Source organism: Rhodamnia argentea, chromosome 4 (assembly GCF_020921035.1).
Source record: "Rhodamnia argentea isolate NSW1041297 chromosome 4, ASM2092103v1, whole genome shotgun sequence".
Taxonomy (NCBI): Eukaryota; Viridiplantae; Streptophyta; class Magnoliopsida; order Myrtales; family Myrtaceae; genus Rhodamnia; species Rhodamnia argentea.
The window spans coordinates 19,465,348-19,486,506 of record NC_063153.1 but is presented as its reverse complement, the minus strand read 5'-3'; the positions used below and the strand labels follow the sequence as shown (position 1 = coordinate 19,486,506).

The window sequence follows — 21,159 nt, the reverse complement described above, 5'->3', positions numbered from 1 at the left end:
CAAAGAAGAGGACGGTTCCCGGTGAAAACCTCGAAGGTTGGTCAGAATGGTGATTTATGTGCTCTTTTTTTCAGATTTTCGGGGTCGCCCGTACCGGCGGAGCATGCAAGTTTCAGGCTTGCTGTGAAATGCATCGCTTCTATGAAGGTTCTGATAAGAATTAACTACAGATTGACGAAGTCTTAGCGTCCTTTCTCGGAAATTTTGCTCTTTTTTTTTTTTTCATATGAAAGACAAAATTTTGAGTTACGTTCCGACAACATGGAAATTTTAATTTCTCCAGGATAAGAATATAATCCCTGGTGATAGGATATGGAATGCATCTCAGATAATTTTTCGTTGAGCCGAAATATAATTGATTTTGTAGATAAGGCGATCCGGTGAAAAGAACGAAACGAATAAAATCTTATGTCCTAAGCAGTTATAATCGAACTTCGTAGGTTGACTTTGATTGAGTTTTCGGATTTTCAAAATGTACAATCAAGACATTTTATTAATTCCGCCTAATTTGGCCAACGAAGAATGCTAAAATGAATTATTTTATCACTTTTTAAACCACTTGGCTCCGATTAAGTGCTATGTAAAATTAATACAAAAATAGAAATAAACACGAACTAAATCAGGCTAAAAAAAATCAAAAGCTAAAAGTAAAAGGAAGAAAAAACACACACACAAAAGAGGCGAGTAACACCTCATAGGTCCTTGCCGGTGGCCGCTGCCACCTCCACCCATCGCCATAAAGGGCCAACAAAGGTCAATAAGGCCTCATCAATGGTCACCGGCCCCAGGAGAGGGCTCACCAACAACCGTCGTGATTCGAGTGAGGGTTGTTAGCCATTGGAAAGGTCTCGATGACCTCCACTAGCCCTTTCCAGGGATGGGCAGCTGTTACTGGCAAGGGCTTGTGCTTTTCATTTTTTTTTAAACTTGTTTTATGAAAAAAAAAATGATACTTTTTGTTTTTCAATCTAACTTAAATTCGAGAAGAACATAATAAGAAAAAATGCCAAGTCGATATTTAACTCGATTGCATTTATAAAAAATTTAAGGCCCAATTTGAGTAAAAGCCAATTAATTAAAAAAAAAGGTTAAAGGAGGGCTAAACTAGCTCTCCTTTTCTTTTCGCTGAGACTCGGTCGATTTCCTCAATGCAGCAGAAGAGCGCAAAGGAAGGAAGAAAGATGGAAGCTCACCGTCGTCACCACCATCATTATTGACGATGAAGATCAAGCAGTACTCCAACGTCCTCGACAAGCCTCTCAGCAAGGGCAAGCAAGAGGTCTCTCTCTCTCTCTCTCGGTGTGCGGCTCCATGTCGCCCTGGATCGCGCGCGCATGGACGGCTTCGTTCGATTTTTACTGTTCACCTGGCCGGACCAGAGGACTTCTTTTTTCGATCTGGGGCGCACTCTTTTGGACGCTTCATCTTGAATGCAATGCTTGGTTTGGGGTTGGTGTCTCATTGTCATTGGGACTAGAATAGCTGATTTGGTTGGCTCGTTCTCCTCCGGCTACATTGCTCCGTTTCAGTTCTCGAGGGGTAGTTACTGGATAGTTAGGTCAATTCTCGGCAAATGAATCTCCTATTGTTCTAATTTGCAGGAAAGAGTCTTCGCTTTTTACACAGGGGGGAACGAAAAATGGATCCTTTAAGCCAGAGCCAGACAAGTTCAATTGGCTTCTGCTTCCTTAGCTCCCTTATTCTTTCAGATTAGCTGGGACAGTGATACTCGTAGTTAGGTTTACTTTAAGAGCCATTGTTCTTATTCACTTTGCTCCTATGTCGTTCATATATAGTCGAGGAATAGTGGAATGGATTGTTGGATGGCTGGACCTTTTGTTTTGATCATGGGATGGATTATGTGTGCTTTGGCAGAACTAATTGACACGGGTTTTTACTCTGGGTGCAGGTCAGTTTGAGTGCTTTTTCTTTCTTGTTCTCGGAGCTTGTTCAGTATAACCAGACTCAGGTTGACAATATCGCAGAGCTAGAGCGCAGGTATGTATTTTTCTTGTTGTCATTTGTACAATTATATAACTAAACATGAAGCAGCTACCAATGTATACAAATTGAGAGACGTTGTTATTCCCCTTGGACAACCCTTGTGTGACTCAGGCTGGAGGATGCAGGCTACTCCATAGGAGCTCGAGTTTTGGAACTTCTTTGCCACAGGGAAAAGGTAAGATGTGCAATGTGATTTCCCAAGTCAGTGCTGAAAATTACTGTTAGGACTCTTTGGTTCTATATAGTGAATGTATATTTTTTTTTTGTATTGATGGGATCAATGGCTTTTTCTTTAGTAGTTTGGCGCAATAGTTACCTCTGCTGAAGTGCAGCATCTGTTTATGTTTGTCGCAGTACGTCACTGCAGCAGAAGATTAGGGTTTGCATCTAGTTGGAATTCACGCGCTCTTTTTTGTTTTAAAAAAATCTTTTTGGATGTAGGCAGATCTCCTCTGATCGCACATGCAAGATATTGGATTAGGTCACATTGCACATCAGTACACTGTGTATAAGTTATTCAAGTTTGTGTTCGAGTTCTGGAAATTTTGTAGGCATATAGGCATACTCTTCCTTAGATTAAATGTAGACCATAATGGTTCCTCAATAGCTTGCAATTATGTTCTCCAAATCACTGATGCATTCTATCACCAGAACAAATGTTCTATATTTGCTGTGAGCTAGTTAAAGTTAGAATGTGGCCAGGTGTTTTGTCTTGTTATTATAATCCTGTTATACTAAATCTTGTAATGCTTTTCATTGCTGAAATAGATTCTTACTGTTAAATCAGAAGCTCGTGTTCTTTTCATGACATTTGCCAGTGAACACCTGAAAATTTTCTTCATGCTCATTTTGCTTTGTGACCCTCCGTTTTCCAACTGTTGATCATTGTCATCATCCTTGCATCAGGGGCTCGGGTCATTCACATAACTCTTTTATTGTTTTTTTTCATGTGCTCATTTTGCTGACGACTTATCGTTTGTGTCCTGTGAATTTATTCTTTTGGCACTAGATGTTAAGAGACATGAAACAACTTTGTTGAGACTATATAATATTGGCTCAATAATTCTGTGGAGCCTGTGGTGCCATGCCATGTGATTTCATTGATAACTCATGGATAAGCACCTTTTATGTCGGACTGTCATGCAAAAGGAGTGTAACTGTGAATATGATAGTTTTGGCTCATCTGGTGCTTATTTTTGCTTCTGTCACAGGGAAATAGGAGGGAAACCCGTTTGTTGGGTATTCTATCTTTTGTACACAGCACGGTGTGGAAGGTTTTATTTGGCAAGGTGAATCATACAGCTTTTTTCTGCTTCATCATTCATGGTAACCTAAGGCTATGTTTGGGAGCATACTGAGGAAAGAAAATAGAGAGAAAATTCTACAAATTTTGAATTTTCCCTCCTCTTCTTACTCGCAAAATTTTAAAATTTTCAAGATTTTCCACTCCAGATTCCTCTAATTTTCCACCACTTTCCGAAAATAGCCTAAAAGTTGTCAGTCATTTTTGTTCCTTGTAGTGGGTTGTTAGGCTGAATATGACTGGGGGCTTTTTATACATGGCAGAAGAAGAGAAACATTCTTGCATTCATAGAACTTGCAATTCTTTTCCTCCCTCAAAATTCGTGGCTCTTAGCCTTCATAAGACTCCTTTTTTCATCCTTATAGGTGGCTGATTCACTTGAAAAGGGGACTGAAAACGAAGATGAATACATGATTAGCGAGAAGGAGCTCCTTGTAAACCGGTAATGATTCCCTGGTTGCTCATGATATCTATATAACCACGGGAACCAGCTGAAGCTGTATTAGTAGCTAATGGCCTGAACCTGATAAATCCAACCTCATTGGATGTGTAGGTTTATATCTATACCTAAAGATATGGGGACGTTTAACTGTGGGGCATTTGTGGCTGGAATAGTAAGGGTAAGTGCCACTTTGCTTTGTCTTCATTTGCTGGTAGTTAGGCAATCTGGAGCTTTGACGGATTTTTTTTTTCTTTTATGCTTCATTGAAGGGTGTTCTGGATAGTGCTGGATTTCCAGCTGTCGTAACTGCACACTTTGTTCCTGTGGAGGGGCAACAAAGACCTAGAACTACAATCTTGATAAAGTTTGCAGAAGAGGTTTCTATCCAACTACTCACCCGTTTTATGTTGTACTTCATTGCATTCTTTTTGTTTACCTATTCTTGCATTTTGCTATCACGCCTCTCAATTCATGGAAGTGATGCTCAAATGAGCCTTTGCATAGTTTCTTTTTACTGACCCTGGAAACACCCCTTATGAGTTTTCCTCCACTAAATGCAATGTCATCTTATCTGTCTCATGATACAATATAAGTGTTGACAAGCACTTCTAAATTTTTTATAATCCGAGCGCTTCTTTCTCAAATTATCCAGTCGTTGGCTATATTTTCCTCCAGAAAGTTTTTCAAGCCATGAATTCTAATAAGAGTCGTCTTGCGATTTCGTGCCTCTTTATGGTTGAGTCAACAAGAAATGACTCATCTTACTTTCTATCAAAACCTATGAGGAGTATGTTTGTCCTTACTTCATGTCACAGTGCTGTCCAAATGAAATTTGACTTCTCTTGTACTTTCATCTCCTAGGTACTTAGGAGAGAAGCAAGACTGGGTTGAGTTCCTTGCACATTCCTGCGTTACTTTCCTCAACTTGGATTCAATTCATATGGTCATGATGGAGAATTTGGCTGCTGCAAAGTAGTTTTCACTTGCCAGAGACTATGTCATTTCCAATATGCCCCTATTTCCAGCTTGACTATGAGCGAGCATGGGATCTAGTGACAAGTAATGGTCTTAACCCAGACACGATATTTGAATTATAACGTTCCAGTTCATGTTGTTGCCCAAAAAATGGGGTCGAACGAATGTTTGAGCAATACTGGTGATGATACAGACACAGCTCTTGTATTTGGCAGTCAGCAATGACAGTGAACGCCGGTCTGTAATGATACGTCGAAGCTGACTATTCTATTTCAATCGAATTTTTGTATGTTTTCCTTACATGAGATATGGTCGTTTCATGTAATCATCATTTCGTCATATGTGCGAGAGACTGCGATCCGGAGTTCTGAATGATGTCATGATGCAACGACCCGGGCTTCTTTGAGGTAGTTATCCAATCCGTGTTGTCGATGTAGTGTGGTGTTTACTGCGAGCTTTTGCCACATACGAAAGTGGTTTAAACTTGCTCTCCCGGCTATTGTTTTTTGCATCAACATCGTTGCATGATGAATGAGAGATTATTTTGCAACAACCATTTCCATATGGGTTAGACTTCCAGTTCTACTTGATTGTTTATCAAAACAATACATGCCCCTCCTGCCTGTACTTACTTTTGTACATGATTTTTCCCTCGAAAATTATGAAGTAATAGAATTTGTCAAAATTTCCAAAAATAGTACCCAAATTTACATGCCCAATGTCTACATCCTTTTGAAAGATTTCTAATGTTTCGGATTAATAAATGTAAAACCTCGAGTTTTAAAAAGCTTTCAAATGGTCAAAAAAATTTTACAAAGTAGAACCACTCCAGACAGCCTTGCGATCATTTACATGTGAATTAATTCTGCCTTAATATCGGTGCGGACTCTGTCGAACATGCGTCGAGTCGGATTGATCGAGTATATTTAATTTAGAGTTAATATCACGAAAAATTCAAAACCGATTTCTTGAGATAAATTTACCCCAAAATATTTTTTTACCATAAAAAATTATAAATTGATACACTTGTAATAAATTTATCCTAAACCTGTACACATGTGATAAATTTACCCTTCATTACTTCTAGTTAAATCTAAAAGTCAAATTGCTAGGTGTACCAGTTTAGAGTTTTTACTCTCTATTTGTCACTAGTATATCGGTTTGAGATTTTTGTGGTATTAACACAATTTAGCGGAGAGTAAATTTGTTATATATGTACCAGTTTGAGACTTCTTGTCGTCAAAAAATTAGTTTAGGATAAATTTGTCACGTATATACCAGTTTAGAGTTTCTGGTGACTAGAAAAATAGTTTCGGATACTTTTGTCACAAGTATACCAGCTTGAGATTTTTTGTGGTAAAAAATAATTTTAGATAAATTTATCATAGGTATATCGATTTGGAGTTTTTCATATTAACCCTTAAATTTTATAATTAATGGAGATTCATGATTCATTCAAGAAAAGCGTTACCGTTCACAACGCATCAAATAATCGAAAGAAAAACAGAGTTAATAAATTGCACGTTTGAAGGCCTCGAACGGTGAGGGTCACGACGGCCTCACCTAGGCGAGGGTCTCGATGGCTCGCCAGGGCGAGGCTTTTGATAACTTCGGGAGGTGTCGCCCGGGCAAGGCAACCCTTGCCCGCTAGAGGAGAGGTCGGCCCTTGATGGCCTCACTCAGCCCTCGCTGGTGGCCGGCCATTGCTGAGATCGACCACCAGTGAGAAGAAAGGAAATAAAAAAGGAAAAAATTCAGAAAATATAAAATAACGAAAATATCCTTAATCAGACTTTTCTTTAAAACAACAATAGCATTTCAGGCCCTTCTATTTTTTTTAGGCTATTCTTTGAAACAATATTCACCACAGGCTCTTACTTGAGAAAATGAGTATGCTCCTCACCAGATTTTTCCTTTTATCTATGATTCATTTGCCTTTGAACTCCAACTTATAAACTAGTATAAGTAATTGGAAGGGCAATTCGGTAATTCGCCTAAATTAGGGTTTTTGGACTTGGAAACCCTATAAAATCAGTGAACGCATCATGTTCGCTCAACTGCAGTCTAACGAGCAGCCGTCCACAAAAGCAAAGGTCCGCAATCTCTCTTTGGTTCCCTTTTCGCCTCCTCCTTTATCACTGGAACTCGATTTCTCGCGATATTTCCATTGGAAATTTTTATATTCGATGCATCTCTCTGCCTAGGAGTTGAACTGGAGTGTAAAGGTCTGATCCATTGAAGATGAGGTCCAGTTAGGTTGGCAGTCTTGATTCGTTTTGGTGGTGTTCTGTTCTGGGCATTGAGCTTATGAAGTCACTGAGCTTTATGCTAAATTTGGGACATTTCTGGTTTCTCGTGTTTCATGCATTGCCCGGTCTTCTTTTTGAATAGAAGAATTACCCTGCACATAATGGATTGATTGACCTTGTCTGCTTTATAATGTATCTGTTAATTTATGTCCCTAATAGAAGCACTTGGCTCGTTTGAATTGCGATACTGTACTCTGAATCCTGATTTTCCTCCCCTGTTTCGCTTCTTTTTCTTTTCTTTTCTTTTTCCTGGAAAGATAAGATTTTCATTAATTTGACTACTCTGTATCGCATTGTTTGTCACAGGAAGGCAAAAGTCTAGCCTGATCATCAATCAGTAAAAATGTCGGGGTGAGTGGAAACAAACCCATTCTCTATGTTCCATTACCATTGTTTGTTGCTTCTGTGTACCTATCACTAGTGGCAAATTGCAATGTGGAATCCTGTTGTTAATTCACTGAGAAGATTAGATGCTGGTTTATGTTTACCTTGTTTTGGAAAGAAGGAGCTTTGTTGCGTCAATGAATTTTGTGATTCGGAAAATAGGGTTAGACTTATTTTGCAGAACTTGGAATCCAGAAAATGGTTATTTGCTGCTGATAACAGTATGTGGTAAGAGTAGATATTTATAGCACATTGCTCCTCCAGAAGGTGGATATACATATCCAAGTCTATCCGAACACGTGAAGAGTTATTGTGGAGATAGGGATATGATGTTTTCGAAACTCAGCTGGCACTATCAGACTCACGTGTGATTTGGAACACGTTTTGTTGGTTGATATTGCAGAAAATTTGAATTTTTGAAGAAACGAGTTTAAGGGTTTTTATCTTGCGCAAAGGACTAAAATAGCTATGTGAATTATGTGATATTGCCGCTCTTTTCTTTTCTTGTTGCTTTAGGGTCGCAGGAGTGCTCCTTTATTCTGCCATTGTGGGAGTTTGCAATTTTGTCCTGTGTGCTCTCTTTTAACTAGTGTATTTCCCATCGCCTTTCTATTTTACAGAGAAGAAGCTGTGCCTGCTGCTGAGACCCCTGCACCGGCTCCTGGTGAGCCCATGGACCTCATGACTGCTTTACAAATTGTCCTGAGGAAGTCTTTGGCCCATGGTGGGCTTGTACGTGGTCTCCATGAAGGTGCCAAGTCAATTGAAAAGCATGCCGCATTGCTCTGTGTATTAGCAGAGGACTGCAATCAGCCTGATTACATTAAACTTGTAAAGGCACTTTGCAATGAGCACAACGTCAGTTTGATCAATGTGCCTAGTGCTAAATCTCTCGGCGAGTGGGCTGGGGTAAGTTAAAGTCCTACTTTCAATCCATTTGTGTTTCTCTTCACACAGCATTGCAGATGAATGAATCACCTAGTATGAAGCTGTAGTATAGTGTCAGTATCTCGTTTTCTTATAGAATTGTTTCCGCAGTTATGCAAGATTGATTCCGAAGGAAAAGCAAGGAAGGTCGTCGGTTGCTCCTGTGTTGTTTTAAAGGTACTTATTTCACAATTTGATGCTTAACAGTGTTGTAGAATGTTTGTCTCTGCTTGTATATAATCTTTATCAAGCCCCTCTCGTTGCACTGTTGTATCAATTTGCAGGATTTTGGAGAAGAGACCGAGGCTCGCCATGTCGTTTTGGAGTATGTGAAGTCACACTGAGAAGTATGAAGCTCTTTCGGTCAAAGAGAGGCTATCCTTAGTGGAATGGTCCGAGGTTTTGTGATGGTTATAGTTGAACCATGTCTTATTTTTGACCAGTTTCTGCTCAACTATGAGGGATGTATCAAATTATCAAGTTTGAAAATTTTCCTATTCAATCCATCATATTCCATGAAGGTCTCTGCACAACCATCTGATTTGGGAGCTGAGAACTCTGTATCACATCCTTTCAGATGGTGGGTTAATGTTTGATGCTTGATTCAGTAGGTATGTCTCTTTAGTTTTTTATTGGCTACCGTTGTCATTTTCACGAATTCTACACTCTAGTAGCTTCCTAATCTGTACATTTTCTTCGAGTGCCTTGCTCTGAGGAGCTAAAATTAGAGCAGTGCATTCCCTAGAATACTAATAAATTGGGAAAATTACGAAAAAGAAGAAGAAAAACACCCGGATTAGACGTTCTTTGTTAGAATAACTCTCAAAGTGGCACTTGCCTTGGCGGACCAAACTGACTCGACCAGCGCTGGTCATCGGGAGTTGCTTTTTATCACCGGCGACGAGGCCGGGTCATTTTGAGCCCTGTGATCAAATTTGAGGGATGTTTTGAGACAAGGCTTTGGGGGAACTTTGATAAAAGGCATCTGATCTTGGGGTGTTTTTGGATATTTCCATTGAGATATTTGAGAGTTTGGTAATTAGAACTCTTACCAACCCAGATTAACATGACAAGCTGGTGTCATTATGTTTATGAGTTTTGACAATGTGCTCATGTTTTCGACAATGTACCCATTCCGGGCACCTTGACGAGTCCACCTCTCTTTGGGTGATTTTAAGTATGCACTTTTCATGTTGGTCTAATGCATTCGAGATTTTACTTAATGGAGCGCTTCCATTAAGACTTGAATTCGACAGAGAGATGAGCGAACTCAATGACCATCTAAAACCAACATCTCATTGATTTTATGCATCAAAATAAATCCGAAACTGTTGCATCTCTGTCGGATTTAAGTAAGATCCATATGAAACTTTGAATTTGACAACATGTACTTCACAAATATTGCACACTCGCTAGGCTAAGAATAAAGAGATGAATAAGCTTACCCATTCATAATTGTTCAGCTTCCTTTTTGGTCCAATGCAGCCATTAACCATATAAGTGCGAAAAATATATGCGGAGTCAATTCATTTAATCCATAATATGGTCCTTATGATAGACATGGTGAATCATGATACACTAAATCTGTAAGTATACAGATATAAATTTCCTTCTTTGTTGAAGGGTTTGACGTTGATATCATCTTGCATTATTCAAGAACTTGACTCATGATCTGTAATTATCAAGAAAGAACCTGATACTCGCTCTTTGCTACAGACATTGCCGTTGTTGGAACTGTTGAACTGTTACGGACGCGCTTTGATAGTGCACCATACTGTTATCTTGTTTTGACTTCAGAACTTAGCTTTGGAATTTATAAACTTAGTCGCTTTGATAGTGCACCATACTGTTGTCTTGTTTTGACTTTAGAACTTAGCTTTGGAATTTATAAACTTAGTCAAATCCTATCTGCTATAAATTATGCAGCAGATGGATTAGGTTTGACCTATAGCAATCGCTCTCTCTCTCTCTCTCTCTCTCTCTCTCTACAATTTGTACTCAGCTTGTGACGCTGAAAACAAAGTTGATGGGGGGTCTCATCTGATGTTCCCGGCCGACCAGATTATTTAATGAAACCCTGATTGCTGGACAGCACTTTAGGGCATAATCATTGGATTGAGCGATTTAATCCTGTTCTAATTGTGGATCCAAACCATTCCTTTCATCTCTCATGTGATTGTGAGTCAAATAACGGGGAACGACTGTCTAACTATCTTGAAAAATAGAAAGTCAACAGGGAATCCTAATCGAAAATCCTCGCACTAGCATGTGGTTTTGTGAAGCGGAAGTTCACATCAGCTGTCTAGAAAGTCAAAACCTTGTGTTTTACTTGGGATCCTTTTCGATGCTCCGGACAATTGTAATTATACCAGACGAGGAATATTTCATTTTTTTAAAGTAGGGATTAGGCATAACAGGAGACAATGTCTTACAAACTACAAAATTTCTTTGTTTAGTTGGTTAACCAATGCTCTTACCGCACTCGTTAACGAAATCCTGTTGTTGAAAGGGTTTGACGAACCAGGTTAAGACACTAATATGAGAGTAAATCTCAAGGGTATTGAGTTCGACACGTCACACATTTTTAACAAATTACTTCACCCACACGTGCTGGAGTCACCTGGATTAGACTTCCTTCATCCTACTAGGCTTTGCTCAAGGGAGATTGTTAAGATCTAAATATTCTTTGGCCGTCGATAACAACTTAATCATCTAGAACAAATGTTGGCACTTCAATTTTCACGTATAAAAAAATTGTACACAAGAGGTGAGAGTCATTATAATCATACCATGTGGATGAAATTGTGTCAATTCAATCTTAAACCATTATTTTTGGCCAATTAAGTCCTAAACATTTTGCGGTTGTCTTTATTCAGTCCGTCCCGCCAATTTTGACCGAAAATCACCGACATAGACGCCGGAAGTCCTATGTGACGCGGCCGACGCCGATGTGGACAACTTTCAATATTTTATTTTATTTTTCAAATTATTCATTTATTTTTTTTATTTTCTTTCTCTTTTTTTTTTTTCCGGGTGACTAGCTAGGGAAAGAAGGAAGGGAAGAAAGAAAAGAGATAGAATAAAAAAAAAATTAAGAAAAGGAAAAAATTTAAAAATATAGAATTATTTATATTAGCACCAATCGCACCACAACACTTAGGATGGCCAAAATTGTTGGTGATTTTCAGTCAAAATTGGTCGGATTGACTAAACCGATAAAAAAAAAAGTTTAAGACCATATTGACACAATTAAAATAGGTTTAAGAATTTTTTGGTAATTTTTCCTTTTTTAAATACTTCTATTTTGTCTTGTCTTTTGAGAGCTTATCTAATTAATCATCCAAGTCTATATATGTATTGGCCAAGTCCCCAAGAGAGAATCCTACCGATTTCTCAAGCAAGTGTAGGGTTTGAGATTGAGTTTTATGTTGTAGGTGGAACCCATGTGGCTATTTCTAGCTTCATCAAGGACTATAGAAGGAGCAAAGAAAGATAATTATTACCTGCGCGTGCATCATTTAATATGGGATTAGGGTATTAATGTTGACTTATGTTGTGGACTCTATTGAGTGGAATGATGTGTAAAGGGAGAGAGAGGGAGAGAAAGAGTACACATTGGAACTCTTAAGAAAAAGTGGGGATAGTGATTGGTAGAAGATAAGAACACATGCACCTACACCCCCTAAAGATAATTGGACTCTATCTATGTTTAGGGAAACTTCGATTTCATAGAATTGGCCTTCAGTCAGCTTTTTGAATTTAGGTTACGTTTGTTTCACGAAAAATCAAAGGTTTGAAAAATATTTTTTCAAAAAAATGATTGGTTATGCTATTTAGAAAAATTGGACTATAGAAAGCATTTTCATTATCGATGACAATTTATGCCCATCTATTATCGTGGATGATGAACATATTTCTCATTCGTTCATTTGTTAAGCAATATATGCGATCATATTGTGCGGGTATCCTGGCATTAACACAAGCAAAGGAAATCTTGCTGATCAATATGAATCCATATTTCGACAAAACAAAGAAAAATGAAAAATGAATCCATAAAAGCCGAGTTGAATAAGCCTAAAGCCCCCTCGTTTCACTTTCTTTCTTTATTCATTTAAAGACACATTTAATGAAGACCCGAGGAAAAAGACAACAAAAGAGTACAATCTGTCTTAGAAATTCGACCATCATTAAAGAGTACATGTGGAGAATGGAATTGATATTTGATTGGATAGCTCGTGCACGGGAGGTGAAATACTTTGTTATCTCCCTGGCCATTCCTTGGTTTTGCTTCCATCTCTAATTTTTTTTTTCATATAAAAAGAGAAAGGATAAATACATTAAAAGTCTTAAAACTTGTGGTAAAAATTATAATTGAGTTCTGAAATTTAAATAAAAGTACAATCAAATCCGAAACCTTGTCAGATTTGTGCAATCGAATCATTCCGTTAATTACGTCTAATTTGGCTAACTGAAAATGCTGATGTGATTTTTTTTTTATTTTATCATACGTGGCGATAACGTGGAAAAACGATGTTGATTTGGTCCAAATATTTTTTTAGAACGCAAAATCTATTTAAGTTATATTTCAAAATAAGTAAAATATAGAAAAATACATAAAGAAAAAAAAAGTGGACGAGCGCCACCCCATAATGTCGGGAAGGGCTAGCGACGGTGGGCGAATGGTCGGCAAGGGTCATCGGGCCCGGGCCAGGAGCCTCGGCCAGGTCTAGCCCGGGGCTTGCAGGCCGGCAACCATTGCTGAACATTCCCCCACCATCATCGGCCCTCTCGGGTGATGGCGAGGTGGCCACGACAACTGCTAGCGCTCGCCTGCATCTCTCTTCTTGTTTCTCTTTTCTCTTTTCTTTGTATTTTTTAAAGTTTGCTTATTTTTAACATAATTTAAATAAAAATTGTATTAAATAGTCAAGTTTGGACCAAAAACGACGTCGTTTTAGCACGCAAGCGCCATGTAGGATGATAATAAAAAAGCCACGTTAGACTCCATTACATCAATTTGTCAAGTTTTAGGAATCAATTGCACTTTCTTAACAATTTTTAAGACTTTTAGTGCACTTATCTCTAAAGAAAAATTATTTATAATGCCGCCGGATATTGTTTGGAAAGACAAAAATTAAGCAAAAAAATACTTACATGGGGAAGACAAATTATGAAGGAACCGAGGGCCAATTTAAGTGTTTTCGATTAGATGAATTTGAGGTAGCAACAATAATATTAACATGGAAGGGAAACCCCCAAGACAATTTTAGGTTCTTTGGATTTTTTTTTTTTTTTATGGACTTTGCTAGCACAACAATTGTTTATTTACTGTGCGAATAAAAGCATGATGTGGGCTGTAAATTTTTGAAAGAGTGGACTTCACAATAGTTTTTAATTATTTTTTATTTGTATTTTGTGATCCATAACATGTTGTCAATCTCACACTAGATTAAAAAAACTGTCACATAAACATATTATTTTTATTATCTAGGAAAACAATGCCTCGCTTTTAACCTAATGACAAAAAATATTTATCTTTAACAACACCGATTTGTTACCTCTAAACAAAATCTCTACTTTGAAAAGACCAAATTATCCCTTCTGGCATCGGTGTGGTCCCCGACCCACCAACCTCGGCTGCGAACCTTAGCCTACGTTCCAAACCCCTATCTCTACCACACATGCCACCGTCGACCTCCCGCTCCACCACGGTCTTCGCCACAGTCGACTCCCCTCTGCGCTCCCAATGCGGCACGCCAAATATTATCAAATGATTTAATTCTCCATCCAATTTAAATTCCTTAATTGTGTTATTGTTGCAACAAGACATTCTACAAGGAATAAAATATAAATCACGGACGCGCTAAGACTAGTTAAGAATTGATACGGTCGGTTGTGAAAAAAAAAAAAAAACCCTTTTTCTAAATGCGAGATTAATCCATTTTTTCTAAATCGATGACGTCACGAGCTGAGAGACATGACTCGACGAACCGGCCCATAAGAAAACATTCGAATCCGGAAGTGCATCACTCGGTCGCTTCCTTCTCTTTCCCCAACTCAACGCAACCCCACTACTTCTTCTTCTTCTTCTTCTTCTTCATCATCATCATCATCATCATCTTCTTCGGAGCACCCAAAAATGCAACCTCCTCCGTCTTCCAGAGAGATTCAGAGCATGAACTCCCTCCTCGGCTCCTCCGAAATCTCTCACCACGACCTCCACGCCACCGCCTCCGCCACCAGCGACGACTTCTTCCACCAAATGATGCTCTCCGCCGCCCTCCCCCCGTGGCCCGGCCTCACCCCCGCGAACGCGAACGCGAACGGCCCCATCGACTTGCCCGCCGAGTTGGCGCCGTCCAAGCACGAGGCCTCCGGCGTCGGGTTCCACCGCTTCGACGAGACGGCGGCGATCCTGGCCTCCAGGCTAAGGAACCACCAGATCGGCAATGGCGGCTCGAAGCCGGCGATGATGGTGCACCAGCACCAGATGTTGCTGATGCCCCACGACGTCGCCGACGGTTCGGGTCAGGTAGGTTCGCTTCCTCTTTTTGACTCTTTTTTTGCTCTGTTTTCAGGAAGACAAAAAAGTTGGGATTGCGATTACAGAGGAATCCAATTGATCGTAAACCGTGATCATACGCGAAACTTTAGCTCGATTCTTTTGGCACGATAAGGTCGTTTTCAAAATCGGACGTCTGAAAAAAAATCATATCTTTACGGATTCGATTTTGACTTTGCAGGGAGGAGGACACGGTGGTGGCTCCGTCCAAGCTCTGTACGATGGGTTCGCTGGATCGCTGCACGCGTCGGGTCAGGCTCCGAACCGGACTCAGCTCTTTCACCCTCCTCAGGCACACCTCTCACTCTCTCTCCATCTCTCGCTGCTTGAACAAACTGAATTTACCAGAGATCAAAGTTGATCCTTTTCCGTCTGTGCTCTGCAACCGTCTCACAGGGAGGTGCAACACAAGCCGCGCCGCCCAATTTCGCGGCTCAGGCGGTGGCGAGCGCCTCCACCGCCGGCGGCCCGGCCCCGGCCCAGCCGAAGCAGCAGAGGGTGAGGGCTAGGAGAGGCCAAGCCACCGATCCCCACAGCATTGCTGAGAGAGTAAAATCCCACATCCCATCCCTCTTCCTTTTCCCCATTTGTCATTGATGAAAAAAGAATTGGAAGTTTCATCAAATTTCCCTCATCATTCCCTTCCATTCCAATTGTTGCAGCTCCGCAGAGAACGAATCGCGGAGAGAATGAAAGCTCTTCAGGAGCTGGTCCCCGACGCCAACAAGGTCAGCCACATTCTCTCTAACTCGCCGCGAATTTATGACGTCATGCTCGGCAAAATACTGCGAGGATATTAAAAGAGAGAAAAAAAAAAGATATTCGCAAAATAAACAATGTCGAGAGCGCATGTCGAGGCGACACGTGTCGATCGTGGGAGGGCAGTCGCCTCGTCCGATGGATCACCGTCAAGTGAGCTTATCCTTTTTCTTGTTCGTTTCGCTTTCTTTCTTTTTTTTTTTTTTTTGGGGGTGGTGGGTTGGTGGTTTTTGTGTCCTTCCGTGCGTCCGGAAAATTCGAGGTGGTCCCCACCGATGCACTTCCAGTTCCAGTTACCGTATTCATCGGACGGATATCATTAATTTGCGCGAAAAGTAAATCTTTATATGAATTAGGGATGAGCGCGTTGTGAGCAGCCAACGTTATCGCGGAATTATAATTGAGCCTTAAAATTTATAGAAAATGCAGTTAAATCTTAAAATTTGTCAGATGGTACAATTGAGTTCTAAATTTTTTTTTTTAAAAAATGCAATCAATTCATAAAAAGCATGCCGAATTGATGAAATTAACTCCTTTTATTGATCGTACTTTTTGAAAGTCTTGAGATTCGATTGTATTTTCGTGACAAATTTTAAAATTCGATCGTACTTTCATGGTAAGTTTTAGAACTTGATTGCACATTTACTATAAGTTTTAAGGCTTCTAATGCATATATCCCTGTAATTAAGTAGTGATTTTCCCCTTTTTTGCTAAGTCGTTTTTTACTTTAATCATTTAAGTGATTAATTGGAAGAAAAATGATATTTGATGTGGCGGGGTTAATTGGAATGACAGACGGACAAGGCCTCGATGCTGGATGAGATCATAGACTATGTGAAGTTCCTGCAGCTCCAAGTCAAGGTTTCTCTTTTCTTCATCTTTCTTCCTTTTTCTTTTGCGAAATTAATTGGTTTTGTATTAGAAAATCTGAATTTTATTTCTTTTTTTATTTCATTCCTCTGTTATTGTTAAGGAACCCTAATTTTTTTTTTCTCCTTTTGGGAGCAGGTGCTGAGCGTGAGTCGGCTGGGCGGTGCGGCCGCGGTGGCTCCTCTCATGGCGGCTGTGTCCTCCGAGGTACATTTTCTATTTCTCTCCCTACTTTTCCTAACAAAAAGAATTACTTCGAAAATGAGAAAATAGAGCACACAAAAAAAAAAATACAGATTTTTTTTTTTTTTTGGGTTTGGGTTTTTTGTATTATGACAATTGACAAGCAATAAAGAGAAACTCGGGAGGCTTTTCTAGAGAGAGAGAGAGAGAGAAAAAAAAACATGAATTACGACATCGTAGTCCCAAATTCTCAGTCAACATAAAACGACAATCCCGAAAGCAGCACGCCTGCCCAGTGCCCACTAATCCCCCGACCTTTCTTTCTGTTCACATCATTCTCTTTCTGTAACAATCGTATAGAATTAGGTCATGTTCATCTAAACATGTGGTCTCGTTTGAGAATGACATTGGATGGTCGTTTCCTAGAGAGGAGGTGGCAACTGTGTCCAAGCGGGTGCGAGGCGGAACGGCAGCAGCGGCGGCGATCAGGCGGCATCAACCGGCGATGGCCTGACGGCGGCGGAGCACCAGGTGGCCAAGCTCATGGAGGAGGACATGGGCTCTGCCATGCAGTATCTGCAGGGCAAGGGGCTCTGCCTCATGCCCATATCCCTCGCCACCGCCATATCCGCCACCACGTCTCATGGGTCGAGGAACGCCGCGGTCAGCGGCAGCTCCCATTCCCACGTCCCGGCCCTCGCGCCCAACGGCGAGGGACCCGCCTCTCCCAGCGTGTCGGTCTTGACTGTCCAGTCGGCAACCCTCGGCAATGGCCCTGGCCTCGATGGCGGGTCCGGCAGAGATGCCGCCTCCGTCTCCAAGCCGTGATGACCCGCCGTTTCGATGGATTTGGTGGCGCGGAAAACCCGGGGTGAATAATGGCCAGAAAGGTGCCTAACGATGTGGAATCAGCGGGCCATCCTAAGTCTTGAACCGAAAGTGCCAATACGACATCGCGGTAGCGACGTTTTGGGGGAAAGCTAACTTTAACAGAAAGTGCCGACCACAACAGCCACAGCTACAGACGAGGAGGAAGATGAGATTGAACCAAATTCAGCGAACCTACTTTTGTTTTTCTTTGTTTTGGTCAGAAACTACTTTTGTTTGAGGTTCGGACATTAATATTATTTTAGTACGAGTACTTTCCTTTTTTGTTACTTTCTATATTTTTGTGTTATTTGAGAAAAACCAAAGCTATCCGTCCTTTCATTTTTCCTTTGATGGGATCGTTCTTAAATGCTAACATGATTATCAAATTATAGCTCTTAATTATTGCTTAATCACGGGCTTAATCCCCACTCAGCTTCCGTAATTAAATAGAACTTTTTTAGCTTCACTTAAGAATGTTAAAATTGAAGTAGCAGCCAGCCGTTGATAGATGCAGTGGCTGATTTTTTTTTAAATCAAAATAACATTTCATTCATTTGCTCGAATACAAGAGAGAAACATCTTACTTCAAAGAGCACAACTTCAAATCCAGATAAATTCTAGACAATTTCAAAATAGAACAAGTTCCATATAACAAGAGAAATCATCGTAACAACGTTATAGGTCACACGCTCAAAGAACACATCTATAATTTCTTCACACCAAAATAGGCGGCCGATCACCGAGTCCGTTTTCAATAATGAGCACAAATCGAGAACTTCATCCGATACTACGACTTTGTTTTTTGGCAAGCGCGTATATATTTGGCATCCCAACACCATCATTGAGCGGAATAATTGGGTTGAGCAAGCATAAATCTGACACTTGTGAAAGTGAAATATCCACGAAGCTCCTATGATTTTCTTCAAAACCGAACTTGTTTACCAACGAAATACGAGAAAAGCGAAACCTCGAAAATATACACGCAAAAAATTTCATATCTAGACTAGATTGGGATAGGAATCTCCTCGGGATAGGAGTGAGAAGCTTCCAGATCTAAATTAAATAGGAGGAGAAAAGCTCCCAAATGGGAGGAAAATAAGAAAAAGAAATAGAAAACCAAAACAACTTAAGAATAAGGAGCGGAAGGAGGGAGAAAGGACCCCTCTCTCTCTCTCTCTCTCTCTCTCTCAGATTTGCCAGTGGCGGCTGAGAACCCTAGAGGATGGAACAAGTGGAGAGGGAGAAAGAAAAATAAGTTGAAACGATCGAATCTCGCAATGGTTGATTGACTTGCGTTTATTTTTGGAGAAAATTTCGTGAAAAAGGAAAATGTTTTTTTTTTGTTTTTTTCATTTTCAAAACTTTAAAAATTCATATTTTCTTTAACCATAAATAGTTGTCCGTCAACTGATCATTTTCAGCAAGCCAAACGTGTGAAAATCCAGAAAACTAATTCGATCGGAAAACCCTTTCGCTCACAAACACACACACACGTTGTCATTTGGATCAGCTAATGAGTTAGAATTATCCTTGGTAAACCTTTTTCTGTTATTGGAATAGGATGGACGAGCTTTGCCGTAATTAGTAGTGAAAATGAAAGCTAGCATTATTCTAGCATCTTCTCCAGCACAGATTTTGGGAAAGAATTAAGTGGCTAATTCGTGTCATGCACGAAAAAAGTTTATCGACCCCGCGTTTCGTGCATCAACAAAACTCAGCAAGAGCAAATCAAGTTTCATAGTGTAAGAACATGGGCAGGAGTTGCGTCCGGGACATTATTATTCTAGGGTTTGAACATTATCAATCTGAATGTAGGGTTTGAAGAAAGATAGTGGAGGGCGACGAAGGGTCCTTAATGCATCGTGATTTCATGCCAAGCATAGAATATTAGATCCCTCCTTGGTCAATGATGGCAGATATTAGCTGCTCTTTGGTCTATTTCAATGTCTTTTCCAAACCCAATTTCGTTCTTTTCCTTCTCGCTTTGAATGAACACGAGGCATCGCATCTTCGACTCGACCGTCCCCACGGATGCAATGGGAATTGCCTGTCCACGTGCATCGAAGAAGATTCTCTCATAACTTGCGGGCGTGGAGGGCTCTAGGGTTACTCTGAGTTTGAGCGGGAGTGTTGTTAATTCAAGTACGAGATTCGTTGCGTCCGATACTATTTGATTGAGGACCATCTATTCTTTGGTGCCAAGGGTCCTGCAAGACGATGTCGTGCCAGGTTTAGAATTTGTCCATTAGAGTGGATAATATGATGAATGGGGAGATGCTTGCCACCCGACGGTCGACAATCTATTTGTTCAATCCAACAGGCATGCTATTAGCCTTCTGGTTTATAGCACGGCGCAATAGAATAGTCGATAGAATGGTGGACTATCTAAATATTCTTTAAAAGTTATCTTAAAGGGACATATTAAGTACTAGACCGACGTTAGAAAGTCTAATCCTAAAAGTTTAAACTAATAGGTGAAAGGAGATACACGTATATAAAGAACACATGAAGCCCATTGTCAAGCGACACGAGACATTTTGAATTCGTTTAGGGAGGAGGACTATGGCTGCGGTCACAAATTGTAATGAACCCTAACCAAGAAAAAATATTATCAAGACCCCCTTGTGACTAACAATGGTGCTGGGCTTTGTTATGTAGGCCCAAAGCTAGTTCACAGTTCTCAATAACTCGACTCACCAGAGGCAAAATTTGAGCTGGGACAAAAGTTCTTTTCCCTCTTTACCGAAAGGGGGCCGGTATCTCTTGACATGAGTCCCACACCCGTGACGAAAAGTCCGAGCTTTAAGACTATTGAGGGCACCCTTGCTCGGCACCACTCGCGACCAGTTCGAGGCAGGCGAGTCCTGTCACTATACCCTTACCGACGTGCTAGAGGTTAAGAGCCCGCCCGTCGGAACTGCTTCATACGGACTACGGCGGCAAGGAGGATCGAACTCACGATCTCGCATTTGAGAATATTAGCTTGTACCACCAGGCCGCCTCTACCGGCGGTCGGGCCAGGATAAGGTGGACGTAGATTCAGTTGGTTGGCTTAGTCCCTGGCTGCTTTAGGGATTTGTGAGCATGGGACAACTTTGAAAAGGTTTATAAAAACGGCGACTAAATTTAATTAAAGTCTTGTCGGTTATTTGGTTAATTAATGAACTTGCAAAATGGGTAGATCATGAGTAGTTTGGCAGAAAGAGTTGTACTACATGCGTCCTTGGGAGGATACGATCATGACCAAGCCGTACGAGTAGCTCTCTCGTTGACATAACCTTGAACTGTGACATAAACACACGGTCCGCACAATTTGTTATGTACTTGTGGTCGGTCCTGGGTACCATATACACACTCCTGTACTCTCTCTCTCTCTCTCTCTCTCTCTCTCTCTCTCTCTCTCTCTCTCTCTCCCCCATTTTTCTTTTTTAATGATTCAAGAGCACGGAAGCAGAGGCTAGAGATGTCAATTGAATGGATCGGATCGAGTTTGAGTCCGATCAAATATGATATGATTCATATTGACTCATTTTCATACCGCATAAATTTTATGACTCATACCCAATCCAAT

General features: G+C 40.5%; 3 protein-coding genes across 6 annotated transcripts; all 3 read left to right on the top strand.

The window, feature by feature from the left end:
* Positions 1 to 1,121: 1,121 nt before the first annotated feature.
* On the top strand, positions 1,122 to 5,024 carry LOC115752634 (trafficking protein particle complex subunit 5-like). 2 transcript variants are annotated; one of them, XM_048278307.1, is made up of 8 exons: positions 1,122 to 1,279; positions 1,910 to 1,998; positions 2,116 to 2,179; positions 3,216 to 3,293; positions 3,673 to 3,749; positions 3,861 to 3,927; positions 4,019 to 4,158; positions 4,611 to 5,024. In XM_048278307.1, the coding sequence occupies exons 1-8, from the start codon at positions 1,220 to 1,222 to the stop codon at positions 4,723 to 4,725; spliced, it is 690 nt and encodes a 229-aa protein (XP_048134264.1). In that variant the 5' UTR covers positions 1,122 to 1,219; the 3' UTR covers positions 4,726 to 5,024. The 2 variants fall into 2 exon arrangements, with proteins under 2 accessions (XP_048134264.1, XP_030546773.1); XM_030690913.2 differs by having other exon boundaries at positions 1,127 to 1,279; positions 4,019 to 4,126.
* Positions 5,025 to 6,747: 1,723 nt separating this feature from the next.
* LOC115752635 (40S ribosomal protein S12-like) lies at positions 6,748 to 8,850 on the top strand. 2 transcript variants are annotated; one of them, XM_030690914.2, is made up of 5 exons: positions 6,748 to 6,817; positions 7,340 to 7,384; positions 8,038 to 8,326; positions 8,456 to 8,521; positions 8,629 to 8,850. In XM_030690914.2, the coding sequence occupies exons 2-5, from the start codon at positions 7,377 to 7,379 to the stop codon at positions 8,686 to 8,688; spliced, it is 423 nt and encodes a 140-aa protein (XP_030546774.1). In that variant the 5' UTR covers positions 6,748 to 6,817; positions 7,340 to 7,376; the 3' UTR covers positions 8,689 to 8,850. The 2 variants fall into 2 exon arrangements, with proteins under 2 accessions (XP_030546774.1, XP_048134265.1); XM_048278308.1 differs by lacking the exon at positions 6,748 to 6,817 and adding an exon at positions 6,824 to 6,882.
* Positions 8,851 to 14,362: 5,512 nt separating this feature from the next.
* Positions 14,363 to 17,790, top strand: LOC115752631 (bHLH transcription factor RHL1-like). Of its 2 annotated transcripts, none has more exons than XM_030690911.2 (7): positions 14,363 to 14,876; positions 15,088 to 15,198; positions 15,303 to 15,455; positions 15,569 to 15,634; positions 16,461 to 16,526; positions 16,674 to 16,742; positions 17,145 to 17,790. In XM_030690911.2, exons 1-7 carry the CDS (start codon positions 14,484 to 14,486, stop codon positions 17,544 to 17,546), a joined length of 1,260 nt encoding a protein of 419 aa, XP_030546771.1. In that variant the 5' UTR covers positions 14,363 to 14,483; the 3' UTR covers positions 17,547 to 17,790. The 2 variants fall into 2 exon arrangements, with proteins under 2 accessions (XP_030546771.1, XP_048134258.1); XM_048278301.1 differs by having other exon boundaries at positions 14,363 to 14,880; positions 15,095 to 15,198.
* Positions 17,791 to 21,159: the final 3,369 nt, after the last annotated feature.